Source organism: Heteronotia binoei, chromosome 20, assembly GCF_032191835.1.
Source record: "Heteronotia binoei isolate CCM8104 ecotype False Entrance Well chromosome 20, APGP_CSIRO_Hbin_v1, whole genome shotgun sequence".
NCBI classification, from domain to species: domain Eukaryota; kingdom Metazoa; phylum Chordata; class Lepidosauria; order Squamata; family Gekkonidae; genus Heteronotia; species Heteronotia binoei.
Window position 1 is genome coordinate 13,817,048 of NC_083242.1, and position 25,325 is coordinate 13,842,372.

The 25,325-nt window shown below is 49.6% G+C and overlaps 1 protein-coding gene across 3 annotated transcripts in view; it reads left to right on the forward strand.

Annotated features, from left to right (window-relative positions):
- The window catches only part of CAPN15 (calpain 15), a 178,761-nt gene extending 154,001 nt beyond the window's left edge, over positions 1-24,760 (forward strand). For all 3 annotated transcript variants that reach the window (XM_060260829.1, XM_060260827.1, XM_060260828.1), the window contains 6 exons: positions 14-166; positions 9,735-9,896; positions 12,932-13,161; positions 14,238-14,407; positions 23,782-23,960; positions 24,233-24,760. In XM_060260829.1, the coding sequence (XP_060116812.1) occupies positions 14-166; positions 9,735-9,896; positions 12,932-13,161; positions 14,238-14,407; positions 23,782-23,960; positions 24,233-24,410 (1,072 nt within the window). In that variant the 3' untranslated portion in view covers positions 24,411-24,760. The remainder of the gene's footprint in view (positions 1-13; positions 167-9,734; positions 9,897-12,931; positions 13,162-14,237; positions 14,408-23,781; positions 23,961-24,232) is intronic.
- Positions 24,761-25,325: the final 565 nt, after the last annotated feature.

Below are 25,325 nucleotides of genomic sequence, written 5' to 3' on the forward strand. Positions count from 1 at the left end.
TACGTCCTCCCAGGCTGCTGCGACTCCGCAACCCCTGGGGCCGTTTTTCCTGGAATGGCAGCTGGTCTGATGAATGGCCCCACTGGCCCCCACACTTGCGGCACGAGCTGATGCCCCACGGGAGCAGCGAGGGAGTCTTCTGGATGGAGTACAGCGACTTTATCAGGTATCTGCGCACGCCGTGGCATCTTCCGCCTCCGAGTTGGCCTCCCTTGGAAATTACGGTTTGTCTGCTTCATAACTCAAGAGACACAAAGCGTAACTGTGATATATATATATAGGCTACCGTACTTTTAACTTATGAATTTTACAAAATTAATTTTCAGGTTTTTTCAACAGAGCTCGTTGTTAAGAACATAAGAACATTGTTGTTAAGAACATAAGAACAGGGTGGGTTCTGATATTAATTAAATTTGATTAAATTATAGTGAGTCAGATAACCAGGGGACTGAAGGTGGGGGGTGGGCTAGGGATTTAGGCTGTAAATTGAGACAATCTAGTTAGGTGGGTGCGGCCATCCTATTATTATCAATAAGATCATACCGGGGCATAGGCGTGGATGCCCGGCCAGGGGATCCCAGTGCTCCTGGGGAGGGGAAGGTATGACGGTGGGAATAGACAGAAGTGCAAGGGAAGGAGACGGAGACAAAAAGGGGCTCGGCCCCCTTCCAGTCTACTTCCCATCCCAACGGTGACAGGTAGTGGGGCCAAAAGGAATTGCCCACCTCCGTCACTGGTGTTATGCAACGCCAGGTCCGTAAATAATAAGACCAAGATCCTTAGGGAATTCCTGCTTCGGCAGAATGTGGACCTGGCTTGCGTGACCGAAACCTGGGTGCGAGAGGGGGAGACGGTGGCTCTCTCCCAGATGACCCCCCCCCGGGTTACTTGGTCTTTCACCAATCATGGATTAGCGGGCGGGGGGGATGGGTGACGTTATTCATACGGGAGGGTTACTCCTTCTGGGCTCTCCCGGCCCCAACAATCGATGGTATTGAATGTGCCGGTCTGGCGTGGGATGTCGGAGAGGGGTTGGCAATCTGGCTGGTGTACCGTCAGCCTAACGCACCAGCCAGCACCTTACCATCCCTGATGGAGGCGGTGGCGGGCTGGGCGTTGGAGTACCCAAGGCTTATGGTCCTGGGTGACTTCAATGTCCATGCTGACGACGCGGCCTCCAATTGGGCAATGGATCTAGTGTCTTCCATGGCGACACTGGGACTCTCTCAATTTGTCACGACTCCTACGCACCAGGCAGAGCACATACTGGACTTGATCTTTGTGTCCGAGATTCGGGTGAACGATATCGCGGTGGAGGCAGTGCCATGGTCAGATCACCTAGCCCTCAAGGCCCGTATGGAGATGCTGCCTCAACCCTGTAAGGGCGGCGACCCTATTTTGGCTCGCCCGCAGAGCCTGATGGACCCGGAACAGTTCCAAATGGCTCTACAGGATCCCTGGCCCCCTGGCGTTTCCCTTGACGTCCTGGTTGATGCCTGGCAAGATCGGCTATCCAGGGCGATCAACGAGATCGCACCCCGTCGCCCTCTGCGCCCTCGTGTGAGGCTGGCCCCATGGTATACCTTGGAGCTACGTCAGCTGAAACAAGGGCTCAGACGGCTAGAGAGGCAGTGGCGGCGCACTCGTGACAAAGCGACGAGAACATCCTATAGAACGTTTATGAGGTCTTAAGAGATGGCAGTCAAGGCCGCGAAGAAAGATTACTTCGCGGCCAGGATTGTGTCTGCAAATTCGCGCCCGGCACAATTGTTTAGAATAATTGGATGCTTAACTACACTGCCTCAAGGCAGACCAGATGTTAGAGAATTAAAAATAGGTTGTGAGGCTTTTGCGAAATTTTTTGCAGACAAAATCACTTCGCTCCACCAGGACTTGCCCATCACATTGGATACAATACATGAACTGGAGACTCCGTGCCTATCTTCCGGTTTAGTTCTGGACCACTTCGACCCACTCAGCCTGGAGGAAGTTGACGGAATTCTCTCCTCTGCACGCCCAACAACTTGCGATCTGGACCCGTGCCCCTCTTGGCTAATTAAATCTTGCCTGAGGGAGCTTAGATGTCCTTTACAGGACATCATAAATAGATCCCTCCTGGAGGGGCGTTTTCCAACACTCTTGAAAGAGGCTATGGTCCGCCCCCTTCTGAAAAAAAGTACAGCAGATCCGGCCGAATTGGCAAACTACCGACCGGTCTCTAATTTACCGTTTTTAGGTAAAATTATTGAGAGGGCAGTGCCGTTGCAGTTGCAGGGTTTTCTGGATGACGCTTCCATCCTAGACCCTTGCTAGTCCGGCTTTCGTCGAGGTCACGGGACGGAGACAGTGCTGGTCGCCTTGGCAGATGACCTCCAGTGGCATCTGGATCGAGGTGGTGTGGCGGTGCTGATGCTGTTAGATCTGTCGGCCGCGTTCAACACGATCGACCATTGGCTACTGACCCGCCACCTCGCTGACGTAGGGGTTAGGGGGTCAGCTTTACAATGGCTCTCCTCCTTCGAGGATCGGGGACAAAGGGTGGCAATCGGGTGTGAGCTGTCCCAGAGGCTCACACTAGATTGTGGTGTGCCTCAGGGAGCAGTTCTCTCACCGATGCTATTTAATATCTATATGCGCCCCCTTGCCCAGATTGCCCGGAGGCATGGGCTTGGGTGTCACCAATATGCAGATGACACCCAGCTTTATCTGCTAATGGATGGCCGGCCTGGCTGCGTCCCAGGGAATTTGGACCTGGCATTGCAGGCCATGGCAATTTGGCTAAGGCTGAGTGGGTTGAAGCTGAATCCAGCGAAGACAGAAGTCCTTTGCATGGGTTGGGGCGCTCTGGGGAGGGAAATACCTCTCCTGGTTTTTGACGCTGAAAGCGGCACACCGGGTCAGGAGCTTGGGAGTTCTACTAGAGCCTTCACTATCAATGGAGGCCCAGATAGCAGCCACTGCTAAGTCAGCCTTTTTTCATTTAAAGCGGGCAAGGCAGTTGGCCCCCTTCCTAGAGCGCCAGGACTTAGCAACAGTGATTCATGCAACCGTCACCTCGAGACTGGATTACCTTAATGCCCTCTACATGGGGCTGCCTCTGTGCCCAACCCGGAAGCTGCAGCTGGTGCAGAACGCGGCGGCTAGGCTGCTATTGGGGCTCCCAAAATAGGAACACATACAGCCAGGGCTGCGCGGACTGCACTGGTTGCCAGTTACATACCGGATTCGTTACAAAGTGCGGGTTATTACCTTTAAAGCCCTATATGGCCGAGGACCTGCCTACCTGAGGGACCGTCTTTCCCCATATGAACCCCAAAGAGCACTGAGGTCAGCAGGGAAGAACCTGCTGACTATCCCCGGGCCGAAGGAAGCAAAACTACAGAGTACTCACATGCGGGCTTTCTCTGTTGTAGCTCCACACGTATGGAACCAGCTCCCAGAAGAAGTGCAGGCCCTGCGGGACTTTGAACAGTTCCGCAGGACCTGCAAGACCATCCTCTTCGGGATGGCCTTCACCGATTAAAAGATAGACTGCTTAAGTGATTTTACCACCTGTCGAAATAGCACCAGGATGTTAATTTTATTAATTTTAGAATTTTAATTAAATTGTTAAATTAGCTATTGCTTTTAAATATTATTGTATAACTTACTGTATTGATTTAATGTTGTTAGCCGCCCTGAGCCTGCCTCGGCGGGGAGGGCGGGATATAAATAAAACGATTGATTGATTGATTGATTGATTGATTGATTGATTGAACATGAAAGAAGCCATGTTGGATCAGGCCAGTGGCCCATCCAGTCCAATACTCTGTGTCACACAGTGGCCAAAAAAGCCATCAAGAGGTCCACTAGTGGGGCTAGAAACCCTCCCACTGTGCCCCCCCCCCCCAGCACCAAGAATACAGAGCATCACTGCCCCGGACAGAGAGTTCCAACAATATGCTGTGGCTAATAGCCACTGATGGACCTCTGCTCCATATGCTTATCCAATCCCCTCTTGAAGCTGCCTATGCTTGTAGCCGCTGCCACCTCCTGTGGCAGTGAATTCTTTAGTCATACAGCATCCAATTAACTAATTACAATAATAGACACATTTCGTGTTGCCACTTCGTCAGTATTGTTAAAGTCTTCTTCTTGTTGAGCTGTACGTAGTGAAGGAGTAAGCCAGTCTCTATTTTTTTTTAAAAAAACATGTGCAAAGCCTTCCATCTCGTAGCTGGTCAAAACACTCTCCATGAAGGAATCACCCATTGTTGCAATATACTTTTCTATACGGAGCAGCCAATCATTTCTCTTTTATCTGTTACAAAGCCTTCAATTCTAAAGTTGGCATAATGCTCTCAAAATGGAAGCAATGCAGCAATGAGACCCCATGGACAAAAATATTTGCCAATTTCTTATAAGCCATTCTTAATGTTAAGCCGGAACAAAGCCTTTTCTTCTTCTTGATGGCCACAAAGCTCTGTTGAAAACTGAAAATTAGTTTTGTAAAATTCATAAGTAAAAGTACGGTAGCCTATGTATACCACAGTGATGTTTTGTGTCTCTTGTCGTGTATTTCCACTGTGATCCCATAAATGGGTTTTTTTGCTTCGTAACTCAAGCAGCAAGTAGATGAGAGGGGGAACACCTGCTTCTTTCCACAGAGAGGGATTAAAATGTGGGATTTGCTGCCAGAGGATGTCGTGATGGCCACAGGCATAGACAGCTTTAAAGGGGGATTAGATGGAATCATGGAGGAGAGGTCTATCAGTGGCTGTTATCCATGGGAACTAAAGGGAACCTCCACGCTCAGAAGCACTAAACCTCTGAATCCAAGAGCCAGGAGGCAACATCAGGGGAAGCCGCAAGATCAGACGCGCCAAACTGCCTTGATCAGAGCTTTTTTGGTTTTAAAAAAGGCCAGCTGAAGCTCATTTACATAGTAGGCCACACCCCTGATGTCACCATTGTTTCCATAAGGGCTTTTTTGTAGAAAAAAACCAGCAGGAGCTTATTTGCATATCAGGCCACACCCCCTGACATCACAGTTGTTTCACACAGGGCTTTTTTGGTAGGAAAAAGCCCAGCAGGAACTCATTTGCATATTAGACCACACCCCCTGACATCACCGTTTCACACAGGGCCCAGCAGGAACTTATTAAGCCACACACCCCTGATGTCACCATTGTTTCACACAAGGCTTCTTGTAGAAAAAGCCCAGTGGGAACTCATTTGCATATCAGGCCACACCCCCTGATGTCACGATTGTTTCCCACAGGGCTTTTTTGGTAGAAAAAGCCCAGCAGGAACTTATTTGCATATTAAGTCACACCCCCTGAATCCAAGCCAGCTGAAACTGCATTCTGGTGCATTCCTGCTCAAAAGGGGGGGGGGGCTGGCCTTGGTCCAGCTGCAATTTGAGGTCTTGCAAAAGAGCCACAAGGGCTGTCTCTGACCCGAAACCAGGCCTGAAGCTGGGCTGGAATAGATCGAGTGTACAAATCTCTCCAAAAAGACCTGAAGCTGTTTAGCGACTGCTCTCTCCATCACCTTTCCCAGGGATGGTAGATTTGACATTGGGAGGTAATTGGCTGGTTCCTTTTTCTCTAAAGAAGGCTTTTTTCCAGCAATGGTCTAATTATAGCCTCCTTGAAGGGACTAGGAAAGCAGCCCTGAGAGAGAGAGAGAAATTAATGATCCCTCTCAGGAGGCCTCCTGTCACTTCCCGGCTAGATTTAATGAGCTGAGAGAAGCAGGGATCCAAAGAGCAAGTGGTTGTTCTCACAGCCTTCAGCGGGGCTTTTTTTGTAGCAGGCACTCATTTGCATATTAGGCCACACCCCCTGTGATCAATGTTCCCTCTAAGCTTCGGAGTCATGTGAGCAAAATTCTACTTTGTGAGCTCCCGGCATGAAAGTTGTGAGCGACTGCATCAATCAGTGTGCTCTGGGGTCATCCTTCCTGAGCTAGGCCAAAAATGTGTGAGCTGGAGGATAAAAATCTGTGACCTAGCTAACTCACACTAGCTCAGCTTAGAGGGAACACTGCTCGTGATGCAGCCAATCCTCCAAGAGCTTACAGGGCTTTTCTTACAGGGCCTCCTGTAAGCTCCAGGAGGATTGGCTACATCAGGGGGTGGGGCCTAATATGCAAATGAGCCCCTGCTACAAAAAAAAGCCTCGGCTTTCAGGATTCTGTCCACTTCCAACATCGAGAGCTGGCTGAACTGGCCCAGAAAAGGACTAGATAAGTGGGGAAAGATGAACTTACGATCTATGGGGTTTGAAGAATAAGAGGATGAGAAATGATGTATAGCAGGGGTGGCCAACAGTAGCTCTCCAGATGGTTTTTTTTGCCATTGGCCATGCTGGCTGGAGCTGATGGGAGCTGTAGGCAAAAAACATCTGGAGATCTATTGTTGGCCACCCCTGATGTATATAGATAAAACAGACGTTTTTGCATTTGTAAATCTATAGAGAGAATAAATGGAAGATTAAAATGTGCCAGTTGTAGATGTAAGTTGAAATATATTTCCCCTTTTCTTTGTTTTTTCCCTTTTTCTTTTTTGCTTATGATCTTTTTTTTTTTAAATTTTCTTATGTGTACTTTCATTAAAAATTCAATACAATAAAAAAAAACAAAGCAGAAAAGGACGAGGGAGAGGCATAAGAACCGCTGGCAGGGAAAACGACTATTTCTCCCTAGGTTCTTTTCTCTTGCTGCAGAACTTCCTCGCCCAGCAAATCTGCAGTTTGTTTCTCGTAAACTCCTTTCGGTTTACCTTCACAGCTGGCTTTTTCAGCATCCGGGGAGAGGGGGCGGGGGGAGGGATGTCTCTTTCTCTGAACGCTCTGAGTGTTCTTTGTACCTGGGAAAAAATGTCCCTCCATCAGCACCTTAACTGCTGGTGCAGTTTCCAGAGAGCTTCAGACAGCGGCTGGGGGTTGTCTGCGTGCCAGAGGTTTAATTTTAGATGCTGGGCCTCCCCACTGTGCAGTTCCAGCATGAGGATCGCTCATCCGTGTGGGGAAAGGAAAGCTCCCGTCCTGCTTCCCCTGAAGCCCCTGACTCTGTTGTGGGCCATTAGTCTTAATTCTGCGGCTGCATGCTCCCTTTCGGGGAGCCAGTTTGGTGTAGTGGTGAAGCGTGTGGACTCTTACCTGGGAGAACCGGGGTTGATTCCCCACTCCTCCACTTGCAGCTGCTGGAATGGCCTTGGGTCAGCCTTAGCTCTGGCCGAGGTTGTCCTTGAAAGGGCAGCTTCTGGGGAGAACTTTCTTAGCCCCACCTACAGGGCCAGATTAAACCCTGTCGAGGCCCCTAGGCAGTCAGAATCTCGGGGGCCCCCTTGCAAATTATCTGAGTTGGAGTGCCCGCCCCATCACCTGCAGCCCCTGCTGCAGCCTGCAGGCACCTTCTCAAAAGCCCCTTTGACAAAGCCGTAGGGGAGAGGCAGAGAGACAAATTTTGTGACGATGCCAGCAGCAGCAGCACTAGGCAAGTCGGGCAAAGAGCAGCTCAGTGCTGGCTACACATGCAGGCTGGGAGGGCTACAAGCAGGGGGAGAACCGGGAGGGGGGTGGAAGCTGGCCTGGGGCCCCTAAAGCTGTGGGGTTCCATAGGCCAGTGCCTACTTGGCCTAATTGTTAATCCTTCCCACATACCTCACAGGGGGTCGATTGTGGGGGAGGAGGGTGAAGGAGATTGTGACCACACTGAGACTCTGAGATTCAGAGTATAGGGTGGTGTATAAATCCAATATCTGCCCCGTGGTGCAGAGTGCTAAAGCTGCAGTACTGCAGTCCTAAGCTCTGCTCACAACCTGAGTTCGATTCCGGCGGAAGCTGGATTCAGGTAGCTGGCCCAAGGTTGACTCAGCCTTCCATCCTTCCAAGGTCAGTAAAATGAGGACCCAGATTGCTGGGGGGGGGGGAAGTGTAGATGACTGCGGAAGGCAATGGCAACCCCCCCGCCCCCCGTAAAAAGTCTGTCGTGAAAACATTGTGAAAGCAACGTCACCCCAGAGTCGGAAACGACTGGTGCTTGCACAGAGGACCTTTCCTTTCCATAAATCCAATATCTTCTTCTAATGCCCCGGGGTGCCTAGTGTGTAGAAAACACCAGGCAAGCATGATGGTGGCTGAATACCTGGTGGTGGGGGAGCTGTGGCTTTGCATACGGAAGGTCCCCGGTTCAATCCCCGGTTTCTCCAACTAAGAAATTTGGCAGTAGGTGATAAGAAGAACTTCTGCCTGAGACCCTGAAGAGCTGCTGCCAGTCTAAATTGATGATGCTGACTTTTGATAGATGAATGGTCTGATTCAGTAGAAGGAGAAGTGTTCACGTGCGGGGAGACCTCTGCCCCCAGAATGCTATTATGTCCCCCTTTCCTCTCTCCTGGGGTTCCTTGCAATTGCTGCTGAAAAGGCTTTTGTTTTGTTTGTTTGTTTTTAATATGTGTATGTGTGTCTGCACCTGAAAGTCATGGTGACCTCATAAGACAAGCTATGCTGGATCAGGCCAGTGACCCATCCAATCCAACACTCTGTCACACAGTGGCCAAAAAAAACAGATACCATCAGGAGGTCCACCAGTGGGGCCAGGACACTAGAAGCCCTCCCCACTGTTGCCCACCCCCCCAGCACCAAAAACACAGACCATCACTTGCCCCAAACAGAAAGTTCCATATACCCTGTGGCTAATAGCCACTGATGGACCTCTGCTCCATAGGTTTATCCAATCCCCTCTCGAAGCTGTCTATGCTTGTAGCCGCCGCCACCTCCTGTGGCAGTGAATTCCATGTGTGCATCACCCTTTGGGTGAAGAAGCTTTTATCCGTTCTAACCCAACTGCTCAGCAATTTCATTGAGTGCCCATGAGTTCTCGTATTGTGAAAAAGGGAGAAAAGTCCTTCTTTCACTACCGTCTGTATCCCATGCATAATCTATGCATATCTTCTGGTGACTGATCCCTACTGGGGGCCTGGAGGATATTCAGGGAGGTGACTAAATAAAGCCTGCCCCTGCCCTCCCGACTGCTGGTATTTCAAGGAGGTTTTCCATCCAAGTACTTGCCAGAGAAGAACCTGGAAGTCATGGCGACCTCTGGTGACTGACCCCTACTGGGGGGCCTGGAGGATATTCAGGGAGCTGGCTGAATAAAGCCTGCCCTGCCCTCCCGACTCCTGGTATTCCAAGGTCTCCCATTCAAGTACTTGCCAGAGAAGAACCTGGAAGTCATGATGTGACCTCTGGTGACTGACCCCTACTGGGGGCCTGGAGGATATTCAGAGAGGTGGCTGAATAGAGCCTGCCCCTGCCCTCCCGACTCCTGGTATTCCAGAGGTCTCCCATCCAAGTACTTGCCAGAGTCCACCCTGCTCAGCTTCTGAGATCTGACAAGATCAGGCCTGCCTGGGCTATCCAGGTCAGGGTTGAAAAGGCTTTTGGACGCATCCGAGGCCATGCTGGGAGAGACCATCCTTCAGACAAGGGGATTGTTCTTCAAGGAGCGCTTGTGTGCTTTCCCCAGGTTGCTCCTAACACACCTTCTGTTGGAGTTCTGATTGAATTGCTGCCTTGAACCTCGGTGAGCATGGCAGGTATAAAAGAAGGAAGAAAGTGCACCGAGTTGAAAAGGGGTGGGTCGAGGCACGTCTGAGAGTTTGGCAAACTTTGGGGGGGGGAGGGTTATTAACCTGACCTGGGGGTGGCATCCATGGTGACTGATGGCCGTCTGTCTTTCCTCGCCAGGTATTTTGACTCAGTGGACATCTGCAAGCTCCATTCGGATTGGCACGAGGTCCGCGTCCAGGGCGTCTTCCCCAACAAGGCGAGCGGGCCCGTCACCGTCACCTCGCTGACCGTGCTGGAGCGTGCGACCTTGGAGTTCGCCCTGTTCCAGGAAGGCAGTCGGTAAGGTGGCGAGAGGGAGTGTACCCTCGGGCTGCTCTTGTGCTCCATGTTAGAGGCGCTGCTGCCCTCCCCCCCGTCTCACACTTCACCTTCTCTTGTAGACAACGTTTGAGTCCAGTGGGAGCATTAAGACCAACAAAGTTTTATTCAGGGTGTGAGCTTTCGTGTGCAGGCGCACTTCCTCAAATAGATCCAGGTGGGTTGGTCTGAAGCAACAGAACAAAGTCTGAGTCCAGGGGCACCTTAAAAACCGTCAAAATTAAATCGGGGACGAGCTTCTATCATTCTCTCTGAGGAAGTGTGTGTGCACACGAAAGCTTCTGCGCAGAATTAAACTTTGTTGGCCTTCAAGGCTCCACTGGACTCAAACGTCGTTCTGCTTCAGACCAACATGGCTACCCACCCTATTCACTTGCAGATAGCCTGTCTAGAACACGGGGGGCCAAACTTGCTTAATTTAAGAGCCGCATAGAAGAAACATCCGATGTTTGAGAGCCGCAAGTAGGGAAGGCAAGCAGGCAGGCAAACAGATGGGGGGAGGGGAGGTGGAAAGAAAGCAACTTTAACTTTAAATGCATTCTCCAAGCTGCCAGCTGGCTTGGAGAAGTGATTTAACGAGAGAAATGCCTTCTTCAAACCAACCAACAGGGCAGCGGGGGCTTTGAGAGCCACATAATATGTGTGAAAGAGCCACATCTGGCTCCCGAGCCACCGTTTGGCTACCCCGCTCTAGAACAAGGGGTCCCCAGCATGGGGTTCATGGGCACCAGGGCCCCCCACCGGTACTTTCCTCAGTACTGGGCAGAGCCATGGTGAGGCAGGGCTTATTACTGGCTGTCCTCATTCAAATGAAAGGGTTCCCCAAGGGAGTATCAGGAGGACCGATAAGCACACCTTACCCAGTGGGCGGTTCCATTCCCCCTTCGAGGTTTCCTTCTTCCCTGAAGTTGGAAAAGGAGGGGGCTAGGAATTAGATTTGGCTCCGCCTCCTGCAGAAGCCGTTTGGTTCTCCTTCCTGTGGAAGCCACTTTTTTTTTAAAAAAAAAATTAAGTTTGTATCACTAAGCAAAACATAAAACACACACAAAAAAGGGAAATACTTAAAATTTCTAAGTCACACATATAACATATGCAACTCAGTCATAATCACACGATCAATCACACGAAAGCTGACGTTCTGAATAAAACTAAGTTGGTCTTAAAGGTGCAACCGACTCCTGTTGTGGTTTTCTAATACCTACAAACATACACATCTTATTTATCATGTAATTCCTTGTCCTTATTTGAAACTTACTTAAATGATCCATATATATTTTATTCTAAAATTCCCTGTTATCTCCCTAGCTTCTTTACTAATAATTTATGATTACAGACATGTTACCTTAACTCTTTATTATCTACATCCTGTATTTAAGTTATCCCTGATTTACAGTTAAATTTGCTTTATCCCTGATTTACAGCTACATTATATATATAAAAGGTGTTAGTTTTGCCACTTTTGGAATCACACCATTCCCTCTAAAAGCTGAGAAAGTTTGGAGACTCCTGGTCTACAATGTTTGTAAACCTCCATCCCCATGCCTCCAAAGAGCCTGCAGCAACAGACCTTTCCCATCGTTTCTTGTACAGACAAGCAGCAGAGTCTTCTTGGTGGTGGCATCCTGTTTGTGCAACACCCTTCCTAAGCTGACCTTTGGAAACATCTCCGAGAAGGGCCAACCATGTTATCATTCCTGTACATGTCAATACAATTTCACAAAACAGATGGCTAAGTTTAACTAATAATAATTAGCTTTAGTAATGCTTGTCTCTGTATTAGAAAGGCATATATCTCTTGTTTTTATTTTTATTAATTTTACTGTTCTGCTTTAGCTATGGATAATTTTGCCGTGCGATGTTTAAATTTGTTTAACTATTAGGCTTCTTGTTGGCTCAGTGCCGTATGAATAATTTTTTTTAAAATTCTCAACTGACTGACAATTTTTTTTTAAATTCTCAAAGTCCTTTAAATAGATCTATTTTCTTAGTACAGATGGAAGAAAAAGATAACTGCATTCCTCAGTCACAAATCAGAATGGTACAAGAGTTTAAGAATTTCAGTGAGCTCAGTCAAAGACAGCAAGAACTCTGGCTGACCTACGACATCATTCATGTCATAAAGAGAATCTGACCCAGCTTTTATGAAGGCAAATGGCCACATACTATTTTCTGTTTTTAGGAGAGCCAGTTTGGTGTAACGGTTAAGAGCGGTAGACTCTAATCTGACCCTAAGTCAATCACAGTTCTCTCAGGATTGTTCTCTCAAGAGCAGTTCTCTCAGCACTCTCTCAGCCCCACCTACTTCACAGGGTGTCTGCTGTGGGGAGAGGATGGGGAAGGAGGTTGTAAGACACCCCAAGACTCTTTTGAGTAGTGAAGGGCTGGGTGTAAAACCAAAACTGTATTATTTAAAAAAAAAAAAAAGAATTGCAGATTTATACCCCGCCCCCATCAGAAACTCAGAGTGGCTTACAATCTTCTATATCTTCTCCCCGCCACAACAGACACCTTGTGAGGTGGGTGGGGCTGAGAGGGCTCTCCCAGCAGCTGCCCTTTCAAGGGCAACCTCTGCCAGAGCTATGGCTGACCCAAGGCCCTTCCAGCAGGTGCAAGTGGAGGAGTGGGGAATCAAACCCGGTTCTCCCAGATAAGAGTCCGCGCACTTAACCACTACACCAAACTGGCTCTTTATACGTGGGATTATTTTTAATTGAATCCCTGCTCCACTGCATTAAACTGTTGCCTTATTTGTGTTTTGCGTTTACTGTTTTAATTTGACTTTGGAAGAAAAAGAAATGTGGGTTTCTCCCGGAGACTTTTCACAAATAAATTGCCAGATAAATTCCCAGACTGCTCTGCAGCAGTGTCATCACCCACAGTGCCTTGTTAGTCCCGCTCACCCTAAGAGAAGAGCAAGCAGAAACTGCGATGGCTCTCACCGACATCACCCTGTGCGCTTTGCCCTCACGTGTCCTCTTCCTCCCACCCCCTGGCAGGCGCGCCGACTCCGTGGACAGCCACCTGCTGGACCTGTGCATCATGGTCTTCCGTGCCACCTTCACCAACGGCAACAAGCTGACCCTTGGCCGCCTGATGGCGCACAGCAAGCGCGCCGTCAAGAAGTTCGTCAACTGCGACGTCATGCTGGAGCCGGGCGAGTATGCTGTGGTGTGCTGCGCTTTCAACCACTGGAACACCCCTGTCTCGGGCACCTCTGTTGGCCAAGGTAGCAGCCCTGTTCTGAAGGAGGCAAGAATGGCAGAATGAGAGGGAGGGAAGAAAGAAGGGAGAGAGGGAGGAAAGGAGGGAGGGTGGATCAAAAAGCGAGTCTTTGAAATTGACCATGGTAGCCCGCGGAGTATGCTCGCCCCTATTTTTTGGTCTGTCTTTCCCAGAATCTTTACCCTGTCTATATACGTACCATTACCATCCCAAGTTATTGCAGAGCTTTTTTGTTTGCAAGACTGAACATTATACCTGCAATGGCTTTGCAAGGGAGATTTTTGGATAGGTCAGACACTGATAGAATCTGCCCTTCTGGCCCTAACAGGATTTGATCCATCCAAGGCTTTATTTGTAAAAAAAGCCCATGAGGAACTCATTTGCGTATTAGGCCACACCCCCTGATCCCACCATTCTTTTTCTACCAAAAAAGCCCAGCAGGATCTCATTTGCATATTAAGGCACACCCTCGACACCAAGCCAGCCGGTGCTTTGCTGGAATACAGATTTTTTTATATTATGAGGAATTATTATATTAATCATTTATTCAACCAAATGCCTCCCCCCATACTCTGGAAACCCTGGCTCTTCGGCTCAGCTATAAGGATCCTAAGATCACGCTAGCTATCACGGAATTTGTCTCAGTTCTTTGAGCCCTTGCCCCCCCAAAAATAAGAAAAAAATGTCTTCTGCTCCTCAAGATTTGTGAAGGGGTACAGAAGTGGCACAGAGTAAGCTGTAGTACTGCAGTCCAAGTTCTCTGCTCACGACCTGAGTTCGATCCCCGGCGGAAGTTGGGTTCAGATAGCCGGCTCAAGGTTGACTCAGCCTTCCATCCTTCTGAGTTCGGTAAAATGAGTACTCAGCTTGCTGGGGGGGAAAGGGTAGGTGACTGGGGAAGGCAATGGCAAACCACCCCGTAAAAAGTCTGCTGTGAAAACTTCGTGATGCGACGTCACCCCAGAGTCGGAAACAACTGGTGCTTTGCACAGGGGACTACCTTTATCTTTTTACAGAAGAAAGGGCGGGTCTTGGGCAGCTTGCCACTCAACTTGTACGTTCCCCCCCCTCCAAAACCAGTGTCCAGTCCCACTGCCGGCAATGGGTGCCCGGCTGCCGCCGACCTCTCCAGCTACATCCTGGCCATCTACAGCTCCCGCTTGGTGATGGTGGAGCAGATCGAGGCCCAGTCGACCACGTTGGCTGACGCCATCATCCTCCTGACCGAGAACAAGGGCGAGCGGCACGAGGTGAGTACGGAGCCTTCCCAGGGTTTTGGTGCTTTATTTGTTTATTTATTTTGTTAGATTTTAGACCGCAGGCAGGGCTCCGGGCGGTGCACAAAGTTGAGAATGCATAACATATATAATAAAGCAGTTTAAACCAATGAAAACACAAGAATTAGCCTAAAAGATGGCGCTAAAAGATACAGGTAGAGGGTCAGGCCTCTTCGTAGGAAGGCTGTTATTGAAAACTCCCCCCTTCTGTTTAACCCTTGTGTGAATCGAACGTCTTATTCTTGCGCTGTTCTCTGTTTCACTGTGCTAAATTTTTCACATAAAAGAGTGCCTTGCATTCCAGACTTGAAGGTGGTGGCTGGTTTTTGGGGACCCCATAAGACGTTCAAAGCGAAGGGTGACTCAAGACCTGCTTAGCTTCCGAGATCTGACGAGACTGAGCTAGCCTGGGCCATCCGGTTCCGAGCGCTCCGAACTTCGAACCAGTCACCATTTCCTCCCGAAATAATATCACCATTTCCTCCTGCATAATCCTGGGGATTTGTAAAGATCTAGAGAACTCTCCTCTAGTGATCCTTACCCCATAATTTATTTCTTTTATTGCATCACACTTATATCCCGCCCTCCCCTGACGGGCTCAGGGTGGCTAACAGCGATTAAAATAACGCAAGAGTTAGATCATTACAATAGAATCTCAATAAAATCCTTATACAGTCCTAATTCCTAGATGGCATTATTATTAGCTGTTGATTAGCGCTCTTTGTTGTTGTTGTTGTTCAGTCGCACAGTCAAGTCCGACTCTTTGCGACCCCATGGACAAAGTCACGCCAGGCCTTCCTGTCTTCTACCAGCCTCCAAAGTTCACTCAAATTTGTGTTTGTTACACTGTCCAGCCACCTCATCTTTTGCCGTCCCCTTCTTCTTTTGCCTTCTGTCTTTCCCAGCATCAGGATCTTCTTCAGGGAGTGCTCCCTTCTCATTTGGTAGCCAAAATATTTGAGCTTCAGCTTCAGCATCTGACCTTCCAGGGAACAGTCAGGGTTGTTTCCTTTAGGACTGACTGATTTGATCTTGTTGCAGTCCAAGGGACTCTCAAGATCAAATCAATCAGTCCTAAGCACTCTTTACTATGATGTTATTAGATGTTGTTTAGCACGTTGCATTTCTGTTTGGGTTGGAGTAGGATATCAGTGCCGTGGGGTAGTGAAGTACTGGTCGCCTCCATTAGATGTTAAAAGCCTGTTTAAACAGTTCCATCTTACAGGCCCTGTGGAATTGTGGCAAGTCTCCCTAGGGAGAGGAAACAAGGATTAAACTGGTTCAGGTCTGTAGCTTCAAACAGAATAAAAAAGATTTGTTCCACGTATTGATCCTCCATACAAACATATCGTCTAGTTTCTCTTCCGTGGCCTACTGGCGACCATTAGAGGGCGGACTTGTGCTGAAGTACAAAATACTCTCAGTTTTCCAAGCAATATTGTGTCGCCTTCAGAGATTATTCCAGGGTTTTGTGTGTGTGGTTTTTTTTTGCTACTTTCTCAAGTGACAGCAAGAGACACACAATCACACTCCCCCGCCCCCCAATACAGAGCTTTTAAAAGCTGTGCTCTGGGAGGTCCCTTAACAAGGAGATGATCAATGTCAGATGGCACATCCCCCCTGTAGTTTCAGGCAACAGGAAAGAAGATTCATATTTTAAATGTTCAGCATTGGGGGGGGGTGTGGAATTCCTCCTTGCAAATAGAAAAGCAGCCCAAGCAGAGTATGCTTTCTTGCTTTGCCTGTTTTCTGTCTGCAGGGTGTCCCTTAACAGTATCATTACCCCCAGGCCTTGAATTTAGCAGGAGCTCACTGGAGCACAGCTCCTGAACTTTCTGAGAGTTCCCCCTCCCCCTCCCTCCCTCCCTCCCCCCTTTTCCATTGAATAGTAGGTGCAGCTGCATAACAATCCCTGGATGAGCTCCACCACCTGTTTTTCTACAAAATGACCCCTGATTACCCCACCTCCCATTACAGAGAGGAGAAAGATGAGAAAGAAGAGCTTGTTGAAAGCCAACCGAGCAAGTTCACATCAGCAGGGGACAAGGCCTCTTTTGTCGCCTGTCTTCATGCCAGCAAACACTTTTGCTCTTGCCGATGTGTTTATTTATTTATTCATTCCATTTTTATAACCTGCTCTCGCCGAAGCCGGTTTAGAGCGGGTAACAGCAATTTATGAGAATACCGTTTGAAACCTTCTAAAATGCAATATACAGTTAAACAGAATTAGTAATGAACAAAAAATTAATAAAATAGTCACTCTACAGTTGAAGATGGCGGAAAACTCATATGGAGGGACAACATAAAATGTCTTAAGAACCATATATGGAGCTGTAGGCTCTCCTTATGTAATGATGTGCCCAACTGAGCCGCCAGACTGTATCGTTCATTTTAATTGGTTTTGACTGTTGTTTTATACTGTTTCTAAAATGCCGTTATCCACTCTTAGCCCATTTGGGAAAAGGTGGAATATAAATTATCTAAATAAAAGAAAAGAAAGAAAGAAGGGAGGAAATGGGGGGGGGAAGCAAAGGGAGACAAGGGAAGGAGGGGGGAGGCCAAAACTATTGGCCAGGTGCCTGATCCGCCCTCAACCATAGGCCCGCTGGTCTTGGTCAGCAAGGGGTCTTTTCTGAGCCCCACTGCCTGAGATGTTCGAAAGCCAAGATAGTGGGGGTCAAACCGGGGAATTCCTGTAAACCACACCATTCAGCCATAGCCCTGACATTTAGCATTTATGTCACATTGCAGAGCATTTGACTGTTTTAGACACACCCACAGAAGTCTTCACAAGAGCGTGGGGTTGTTCTGTCTGTCACACCTGGGGTGATGCTGTGTTAGAGCTCTGGCTTGCCTAAGTGAGCCACCACCTGTAACTGTTTATGAACAAATGTATTTATTTATTTAGTCGATTTATAGTCCGCCCTTCCCCATCATGGGCTCAGGGCGGATCGCAAGCACGATAAAACAATAAAACAGTAAAATCCAACAATAAAAATAATAAAACCATCAAACAATCAATGAACTATCAAATTATGCAGCATGAATGGCATAGTGCGTATTATAGGTTACAAGATATCCTCAGTGTCATAGATGTCATAGCTGTAGGCCCGATATTTAGCAGTCCGAGTAGGGAGGTCTGCTAGATGATGTCAGCAGTAAGGTAAGGACGCCCGCGTGCCTCAGCCAAAAGCCTGGCGAAACAGCTCTCTTTTGCAGGTCCTACAGAACGGTAGCAAATTGTGTTGTTTTATTTATATATGTTTTGTTATTTATGCTGTTTTATAATGTTATCTGCCCTGAGTCCGTCCTTTCTTTCTTTCTTTCTTTCTTTCTTTCTTTCTTTCTTTCTTTCTTTCTTTCTTTCTTTCTTTCTTTCTTTCTTTCTTTCTTTCTTTCTTTCTTTCTTTCTTTCTTTCTTTCTTTCTTTCTTTCTTTCTTTCTTTCTTTCTTTCTTTCTTTCTTTCTTTCTTTCTTTCTATTTGTATCCCACCCTCCTCACCGAGATAGGCTCAGGGCGGCTCACATTGTCATGCTTACAATAAAACAGTAAAAACAATTTTAAACATAGAAATTGACATTTCATTTCAGGTGCCACACACACACACACACACTGATTTCAGTAGTAAGATTTTGAGCCGGGGGCTTAGTCCTTGTAGTCTTTTTCCTGTATTACTTCCGTGGGGTTTTGCCAACCAGCATGCTTGTGGGGAGCAAACCTGCTGCAGCCCCACACCGCCCTAGGACAATAGATGAAGCTGGGGCAGCCCTACACCCCAATTGTTAGAGAAAGGAGAATCCCACACTGGGGCTTGTGGTCGGTGGGTGGCCAGTTCTCCATCCCGCATGTGGCTGATCTTTTGCAGGAACAACCAGCCTGGTTTTTACACACCCAGGGAAATGTTGATTGCCACTTTGGGAGCCAGGAAGCAATTTTTCTCCAGACCGGTTTGGCCAGGGATTCTGGAGGGGGTTTTGCCATTTTCTGGGCATGGAGCAGGGCTCACTGGGTGTGTGTGGGAGGGGGAGGTATTTGAGAATTTCCTGCATCGTGCAAGGGGTTGGATGAGATGACCTTGGAAGTCTCTCCCAACTCTATGGATCTTCTTCTTGGTCTCTGTGCAGTCCCACACATGGGGTCTTGCCGCAGGCAACGAATCCATACCTCGGAGTCTCCAATAGCTCGCCTAGAGCGCTTTTTTGGTGCGCTTTCCACTCGCTCTGGGGAGCAGGCATCGACTGCGCATGCCTGGAGCGAGCGGGAGGCGCCGTTCCCACTCAGTTTCTTCCCTTCCGCCGCCCGGACAACACCTACCTTGCTGCGTTCCTTCTCCTCAGCTCATTTCCTCTCCATTCCGTATCCTGGTATCGTATTTTCCTCTTTTTCTCTCTATTTTTGTCCACCCTTTTTCGTCCTTATAAATTTTTTTTAAAAAAGAAGACTGGTTTCTGCTACTACGTCAGAGGCCAATATGACTACTCGTCTTTCTCCAGGTCACCATCTCCCAGGCACCGACCCTACCCTCGCTACTCGCGCTCCCCCTCAGATGAGGGTGTCTGCCGCTCCCGATACCACGAATCCGAATCCGCTTCCATTGGTCGTGATGTATTAACACCTCGCATCCGACAAGTAGATTCGCCTCGGTTCCGTGACTCCTCTCGAACTCGAGATCTGGAGTACTTCTCCTCTCGACACCGAGAATCCTTCCGAGTCTACGAGCACTTTCGGTACCGGGAGTCAGAGATGCCTCATACTGCCATCGCCACCATCTCCGTTGCTCCACCTATGGTGACCACTCCGCTTAGACCTTCTACTACCCAACGAGTCAAATCCTCTGACGCACAAGCGTCCACTTCCGGACCGGCCAAGCCTCCGATCTCCCCTCCCACTGAGGAATCCCACTCCGACAGGGACACCTCAGCCCCCTCTGACTCCGAGGACCCCCCTGCCTCTCCTGCTTCGGATTCCACTGAGCAAGTCCGTCTTTCTCCCTCCAATGGTTCGAAGGCTTACCTAAACCTGATTACTACCATGGCTGAAGCCTTAAAGGTTGCACTTCCCTCCGATTCACCCAAGGTGTCGGATATTGTACACGACCTAGTCCAAGCAGATTTCCCGGCGGGTTCCCTTCTCCCTATGTTGCCGGTGCACCTGGAGGGCCTGCGTGAGGCCTGGGACAAGCCTGCTTCAATCCCACCCACTTCGAAGCGCTTCGACTCCCTCTACAGGGTACACGCCCCTGACTCCAAGTTTCTAGCCTCTCATCCGGCTCCTAACTCCATCATAGTGCACTCAGCAACCAAGGCTAAGCCTTCCAGACACCCTACTCCTCCTGATTGTGAGGGCCGTAAATTAGACACCTTAGCTCGGAAGATCTTCAACCTTGCCTCTACCAACTCAAAGCTGAATAATTATTTGGCCTATTTTGCTGCATACATTTTTAATTTGGCCAACCAATACACCCCTCTTATACCTTCTCTTCCTGAGACTTCCCAGAAGACGGCCTCCGGTCTAGTCTCTGAACTGTCTAGAGTATCAAAGCAGCAAATAACACCATTTGTCATGCTGTCTCCTGCTCGTCAAGGGTTTTTGCCTCCTCGGTGGCTTTGCGCCGCCATGGCTGGCTGAGATCCACCAACTTACAGCCTGACATTAAACAAAAAATCGAGGACCTACCCTTCGATGGCCAGGGCCTCTTTCACGCTTCCACAGACAAAGTCCTAACCTCGGTTGACGATGGCCGCAAGAGGGCCAAGCACCTTGGAGTTTCCCAGCCACCCTCCCAACAATTTAATCGGCCTAAGCCCTGGAGATCATCCTTCCAGAGATGTCCGCGCTCTCCCAAGCAAACCGAGTACTGGAAGAGGAAGCCCACACAGCAAAAGCCACCTTTCCAGCAGAGGCCTCGGTCTCAGCAGACCAAGAAGTCTTCCCAGCCTGCCAAGCAGTCTCTTTGACTCTCCTATGCAACTAGTGCAGCAGATGCAGCCTGCCTACCAGACACGTCTTTCACCTTTCTATCCCACCTGGAGCTCAATCACAACCGACTCCTGGGTGCTAACCATAGTCCACCTAGGGTATGCAATCGAGTTCATTTTGCCACCTCACCACCACTACTTCACTATTACTCCACCCTCTCCTCATCTCCAACAGGAGATCCTGGACTTGCTCCAAAAGAATGCCATAGAACCCGTTCCTCTTCAACATCGAGGGGCAGGCTTCTATTCAAGATACTTCCTAGGCCCCAAGAGGGATGGGGGCAAGCGACCTATTCTGGATCTCAGGAGGCTAAACAAGCAAATAGCCTACAGGAAATTCAGAACGATCTCCATCCAATCCATCCTTCCTCTAATTCCCCAGGATTCCTGGATGGCATCCCTAGATCTCCAGGACGCTTATTTCCATGTGACCATCAGGCCTCAGCACTGCAAATATCTTCGCTTCACCATGGGACATCACCACTTCCAATTTCGGTCTCTCCCGTTCGGTCTCTCCACGGCACCCAGAGTGTTTACGAAGTGCATGGCAGTAGTCGCAGCTGCCCTGCGTCTCCACAACATTCCAGTGTTTCCGTACATAGACGACTGGTTGCTCATTGCCCCTACAGCACATCAACTGGCAAAGAATCTTGAAACAACTCTCACTCTTCTTGCTTCCCTGGGCCTTTGTGTGAATGTCACCAAATCGCACCTCATTCCAACTCAGGACTTGCAGTTCATAGGTGCACGCCTTTGCACATCTCCTCATCTTGTTTTCCTCCCAGAAGATCGTGCCCACACCTCACATCATTGGCCCAGTTGATTCGGCATATCCCAATGCAACCAGCAATAATCATACAACTTCTTTTGGGCCTCATGGCCGCAACAACCTCGGTTCTTCAATTTGCGAGACTACGCATGCGACATCTCCAGCTTTGGTTTGTTCGTGCCTACCATCCGCACCTACAACCACAAAGTACTGTTCTCACTGTACCTCGGAGTGTTCTGCTCTCCCTCGCTTGGTGGACAGTACTGGACAATTTGCTTTGCGGGAAACCTTTCGTTCTTCTTCCTCCATCTACCGTCATGACCGCAGACGCCTCCAAGTGGGGATGGGGAGCCCACTTAGGGGACAAGATGGTCAGAGGGCTGTGGACTGCGCCCAAGAGGGCTATGCATATAAACTGCCTAGAACTCATAGCCATACACAGGGCTCTTCAATCGTTCCTCCCGTCGGTAGTCAATCAACATGTCCAGGTCACAACAGACAATATGGCCACAGTGTTCTATGTGAACAAACAGGGCGGTACCAGATCTCTCCGCCTGTGCCGTTTAGCCATACTTCTCTGGGAGTGGTGCATCAAGAACAACATCTACATGACTGCCATCCACCTTCCAGGGATAGAGAATGTCCTGACCGACTCTCTCAGCAGGATTCGTATAGACGACCACAAATGGTCTCTCAATCCACTCTACTTGCGCCGCATTTTTACGTGCTTCGGGACTCCCAAGATAGATGTCTCTGCTTCCAAAGACAACTCGAAATGTCCTCTCTTTTACACCAGGAGAGGCAATGATGCTTTCCTTCACAATTGGAGGGGTCCTCTGCATTACCTGTTTCCACCGACCCCCCTGATCACCCGATCATTAACCAAGATTGCTCGGGAGGGCACAGACTGCATACTAATAGCACCATGGTGGCCACGGCAACCGTGGTTCACGAGCCTTCTCCAAATGTCCCACCACACTTATCGCCGCCTCCCCCTGGCAAACGATCTCCTCACCCAGGCTCAGGGCCAGGTGTGGCACCACAACCCCCAGATTCTAGGCCTTACAGCTTGGAGAATTCGACCACATCCTTATCATCAGGAGTAGCGGAAGTTATCCTGAATGCTAGGAAACCTTCTACCAGGCGCTCTTACCAGTGCAAATGGAAGCGCTTCTGCTCCTTCGCATCCACCCATCATCTCCACCCAGAGTCTGTACCCCTGCCTTCGATCCTGGAATACCTGTTGTCTTTGCAAGGGTCGGGTCTCAGCTATTCCTCTCTAAAGGTTCACCTTTCAGCTATATCTGCCTTCCACGAACCTATTGATGGCCACACTGTTTTTTCCCATAGACTGTCCAAATCATTCCTAAGAGGCATGTTGCACCTTCACCCTCCTGTCAAACCGTTTGTACCAGTTTGGAGTTTGTCGTTAGTGCTTTCTCAACTCATGAAACCCCCGTTTGAACCCTTGGCCACCGTAGACCTTAATCTTCTCTCCTGGAAGACTGCCTTGTTGGTTGCTCTTACCTCCGGCAAGCGGGCCAGTGACTTGTGTGCATTCCGTTCCGACCCTCCTTATACTGTTTTTCATAGGAACAAGGTGGTCCTAAGACCGGACCCTTCCTTCTTAGCCAAGGTTGTATCACAATTTCATCTTTCAACCTCCACTTCGTTGCCTACATTTTTTCGGGATCCTAAGGACTCTGGGCAAAGAGCTCTTCATGCCCGCGACGTCAAAAGAGCTTTGTCCTTTTACCTCTCTCGTACACAACTGTTCCGTAAGGACCCTAACTTGTTTGTGGCCTACGGCAATCCTCAAAAAGGGCACAAAATTTCTACCCAGAGACTTTCTAAATGGGTATCCAGTGCAATTCAGTTGTGTTACGAGGTTGCCAAGCAACCCTTGCCTGAGGGCCTTAGGGCTCATTCGACCAGAGCTGTCGCTACCTCCTCGGCCTTTCTGGAAGGCGTCTCCTTAGAGGACATCTGTGCTGCTGCATCGTGGTCCTCGCTGTCCACGTTTGTCTCACACTATGCCTTGGATGTTCGTGCCAGACGGGACGCCTCTTTCGGCCAAGCGGTCCTCAGGTCCATCTTCCACTAAAATCACCCCAGGTGAATGCATGCATGTTGTAAGTATGATAATGTTTCTCTTGCCAGCACCCACCTTCCTTTGATTCTCAGCTTTCTAGTCATCCATGTGTGGGACTGCACAGAGACCACGAAGAAGATAAACATGTTGCTTACCTGTAACTGATGATCTTCGAGTGGTCATCTGTGCAGTCACACACGCCCACCCAGCCTTCCCCTCTGCTGGCTTTTTCTGCTTTGGATTTTACCTCTGTAGACTGTCAGTAGCGGCTGGAAGAAACTGAATGGTAATGGCGCCTCCTGCTCGCTCCAGGCACGCGCAGTGGATGCCTGCTCCCCAGAGCGAGTGGAAAGCGCACCAAAAAAGCGCTCTAGGCGAGCTATTGGAGACTCTGAGGTATGAATTCGTTGCCTGCGGCAAGACCCATGTGTGCGACTGCACAGATGACCACTCGAAGATCATCAGTTACAGGTAAGCAACCTGTTTTTCTGTGGTTTGTTCCCACAGGGGCGCGAAGGGATGACCTGCTACTACCTGACGCATGGCTGGGCGGGCCTCATAGTCGTGGTGGAAAACCGGCACCCCAAGTCTTACCTGCACGTCCAGTGCGACTGTACGGACAGCTTCAATGTGGTGTCAACACGGGGCAGCCTGAAGACGCAGGACAGCGTGCCCCCACTGCACAGGTGAGAGGGAAGCGCAGGTCTGGTGCACAGAGGGATACAGTGTTCAGCTGTGACCTAGTATTGTCTTTTGTGCATGTGAAGCGGTGGATGTGGAAGGAATGGAACAGTACTGGGGAGGATTTTGTTGTTGTTGTTGTGTAAAGACATGTTTTATTTGCAAGAACGTGGTTTTCCTTCGGGACAGGGGTAATTGCCATGGGGCTTCCTACACCTGTTTCCATGCCTCGGCCGTTCATCCGTCACACAAACACTTTTTTCTTCTAATCCTCCAGACAGGTGCTGGTGATTCTGTCCCAGCTGGAAGGCAATGCCGGCTTCTCCATCACCCACCGCCTGGCCCACCGCAAAGCCACCCAGGCTTTCCTGAACGACTGGATGTCAACCAAGGGGACGCACAACCCGCCGCTGACGCCCGACGTGGCAGGGCTCCATGGCCCCCGGCCCCTATGACAAACAGCCCTGTCCCCCCTGCCGCTCTTCCGCTTCTGCCTTTTCCCGGGACCCATCTGCCTCGGGCGTTGCCCGAGCCGCCGTTACTGAGCCGTCAGGGTTGGGGAGGAGGAGGAGGAGGACAACGACGACCGCCGTGGACCGGGTGTCTCAACCCAAGCGCCTTTCCTCTTTCCCCCTAGGAGTCAGGCAGGGGGGCTGCTCAGGTTCCCCCCCTCCCTTGCAAGCCCCCCCATTTCCCCTCTCCCCCACAAATCATGCACTTTATCCAGAGCTGCTGTCGCAATAGGAGACCAAGGGAATTTTCACAGTCTGGAAGAAGGGCAAGTCCCGCCTTATCGGATGCTCCCCGGACACAGAATCGTGGGACTTGGCCCCTCCCTGCAGCCACCAGAAACCCCCACGGCTGCAACAATATACCTCTAGCCACTGTGTCTCTGTATGTGCGTGTGTATGTGTGTGTCCGGCTCGCCCCACTGTTGTTGATTGTGTCGGCTGGGCCCTACGGTGGGCCGGGCTAGGGTAGGGAAAGAGGATGGGTATACGTTGCCTCTTCTCTCTCTCCCTGTCTACCAGGATGGCCATAGTCAGACAGAAGGGCACAGATCTCCCCACGCTGGATTCCTTTTCCCTTCTCGCACAAGCCGGGCGACAAAAAGATTTGGGGTATCCGTCGAAAAGACCGTAGTGCTGTTTTCAGACTGATGCACGTGTTGCTGCCCCCTCTCTCCCTGGGATGGTGGACTAGCAAAGCAGGGTTCATGCAAAACAGGCTCAAGCCATCTTTTCAGCTAGCTGACTTGCCTACAGCGAGCGGTGGCGGCGCTTGCCGGGCGAGTAGCTGGTTCGACTCGTGACACTCCTGCCGCCTTGCAACGCACATGGTGGGAGGGAGGGAGGGCTCGTAGATAACCT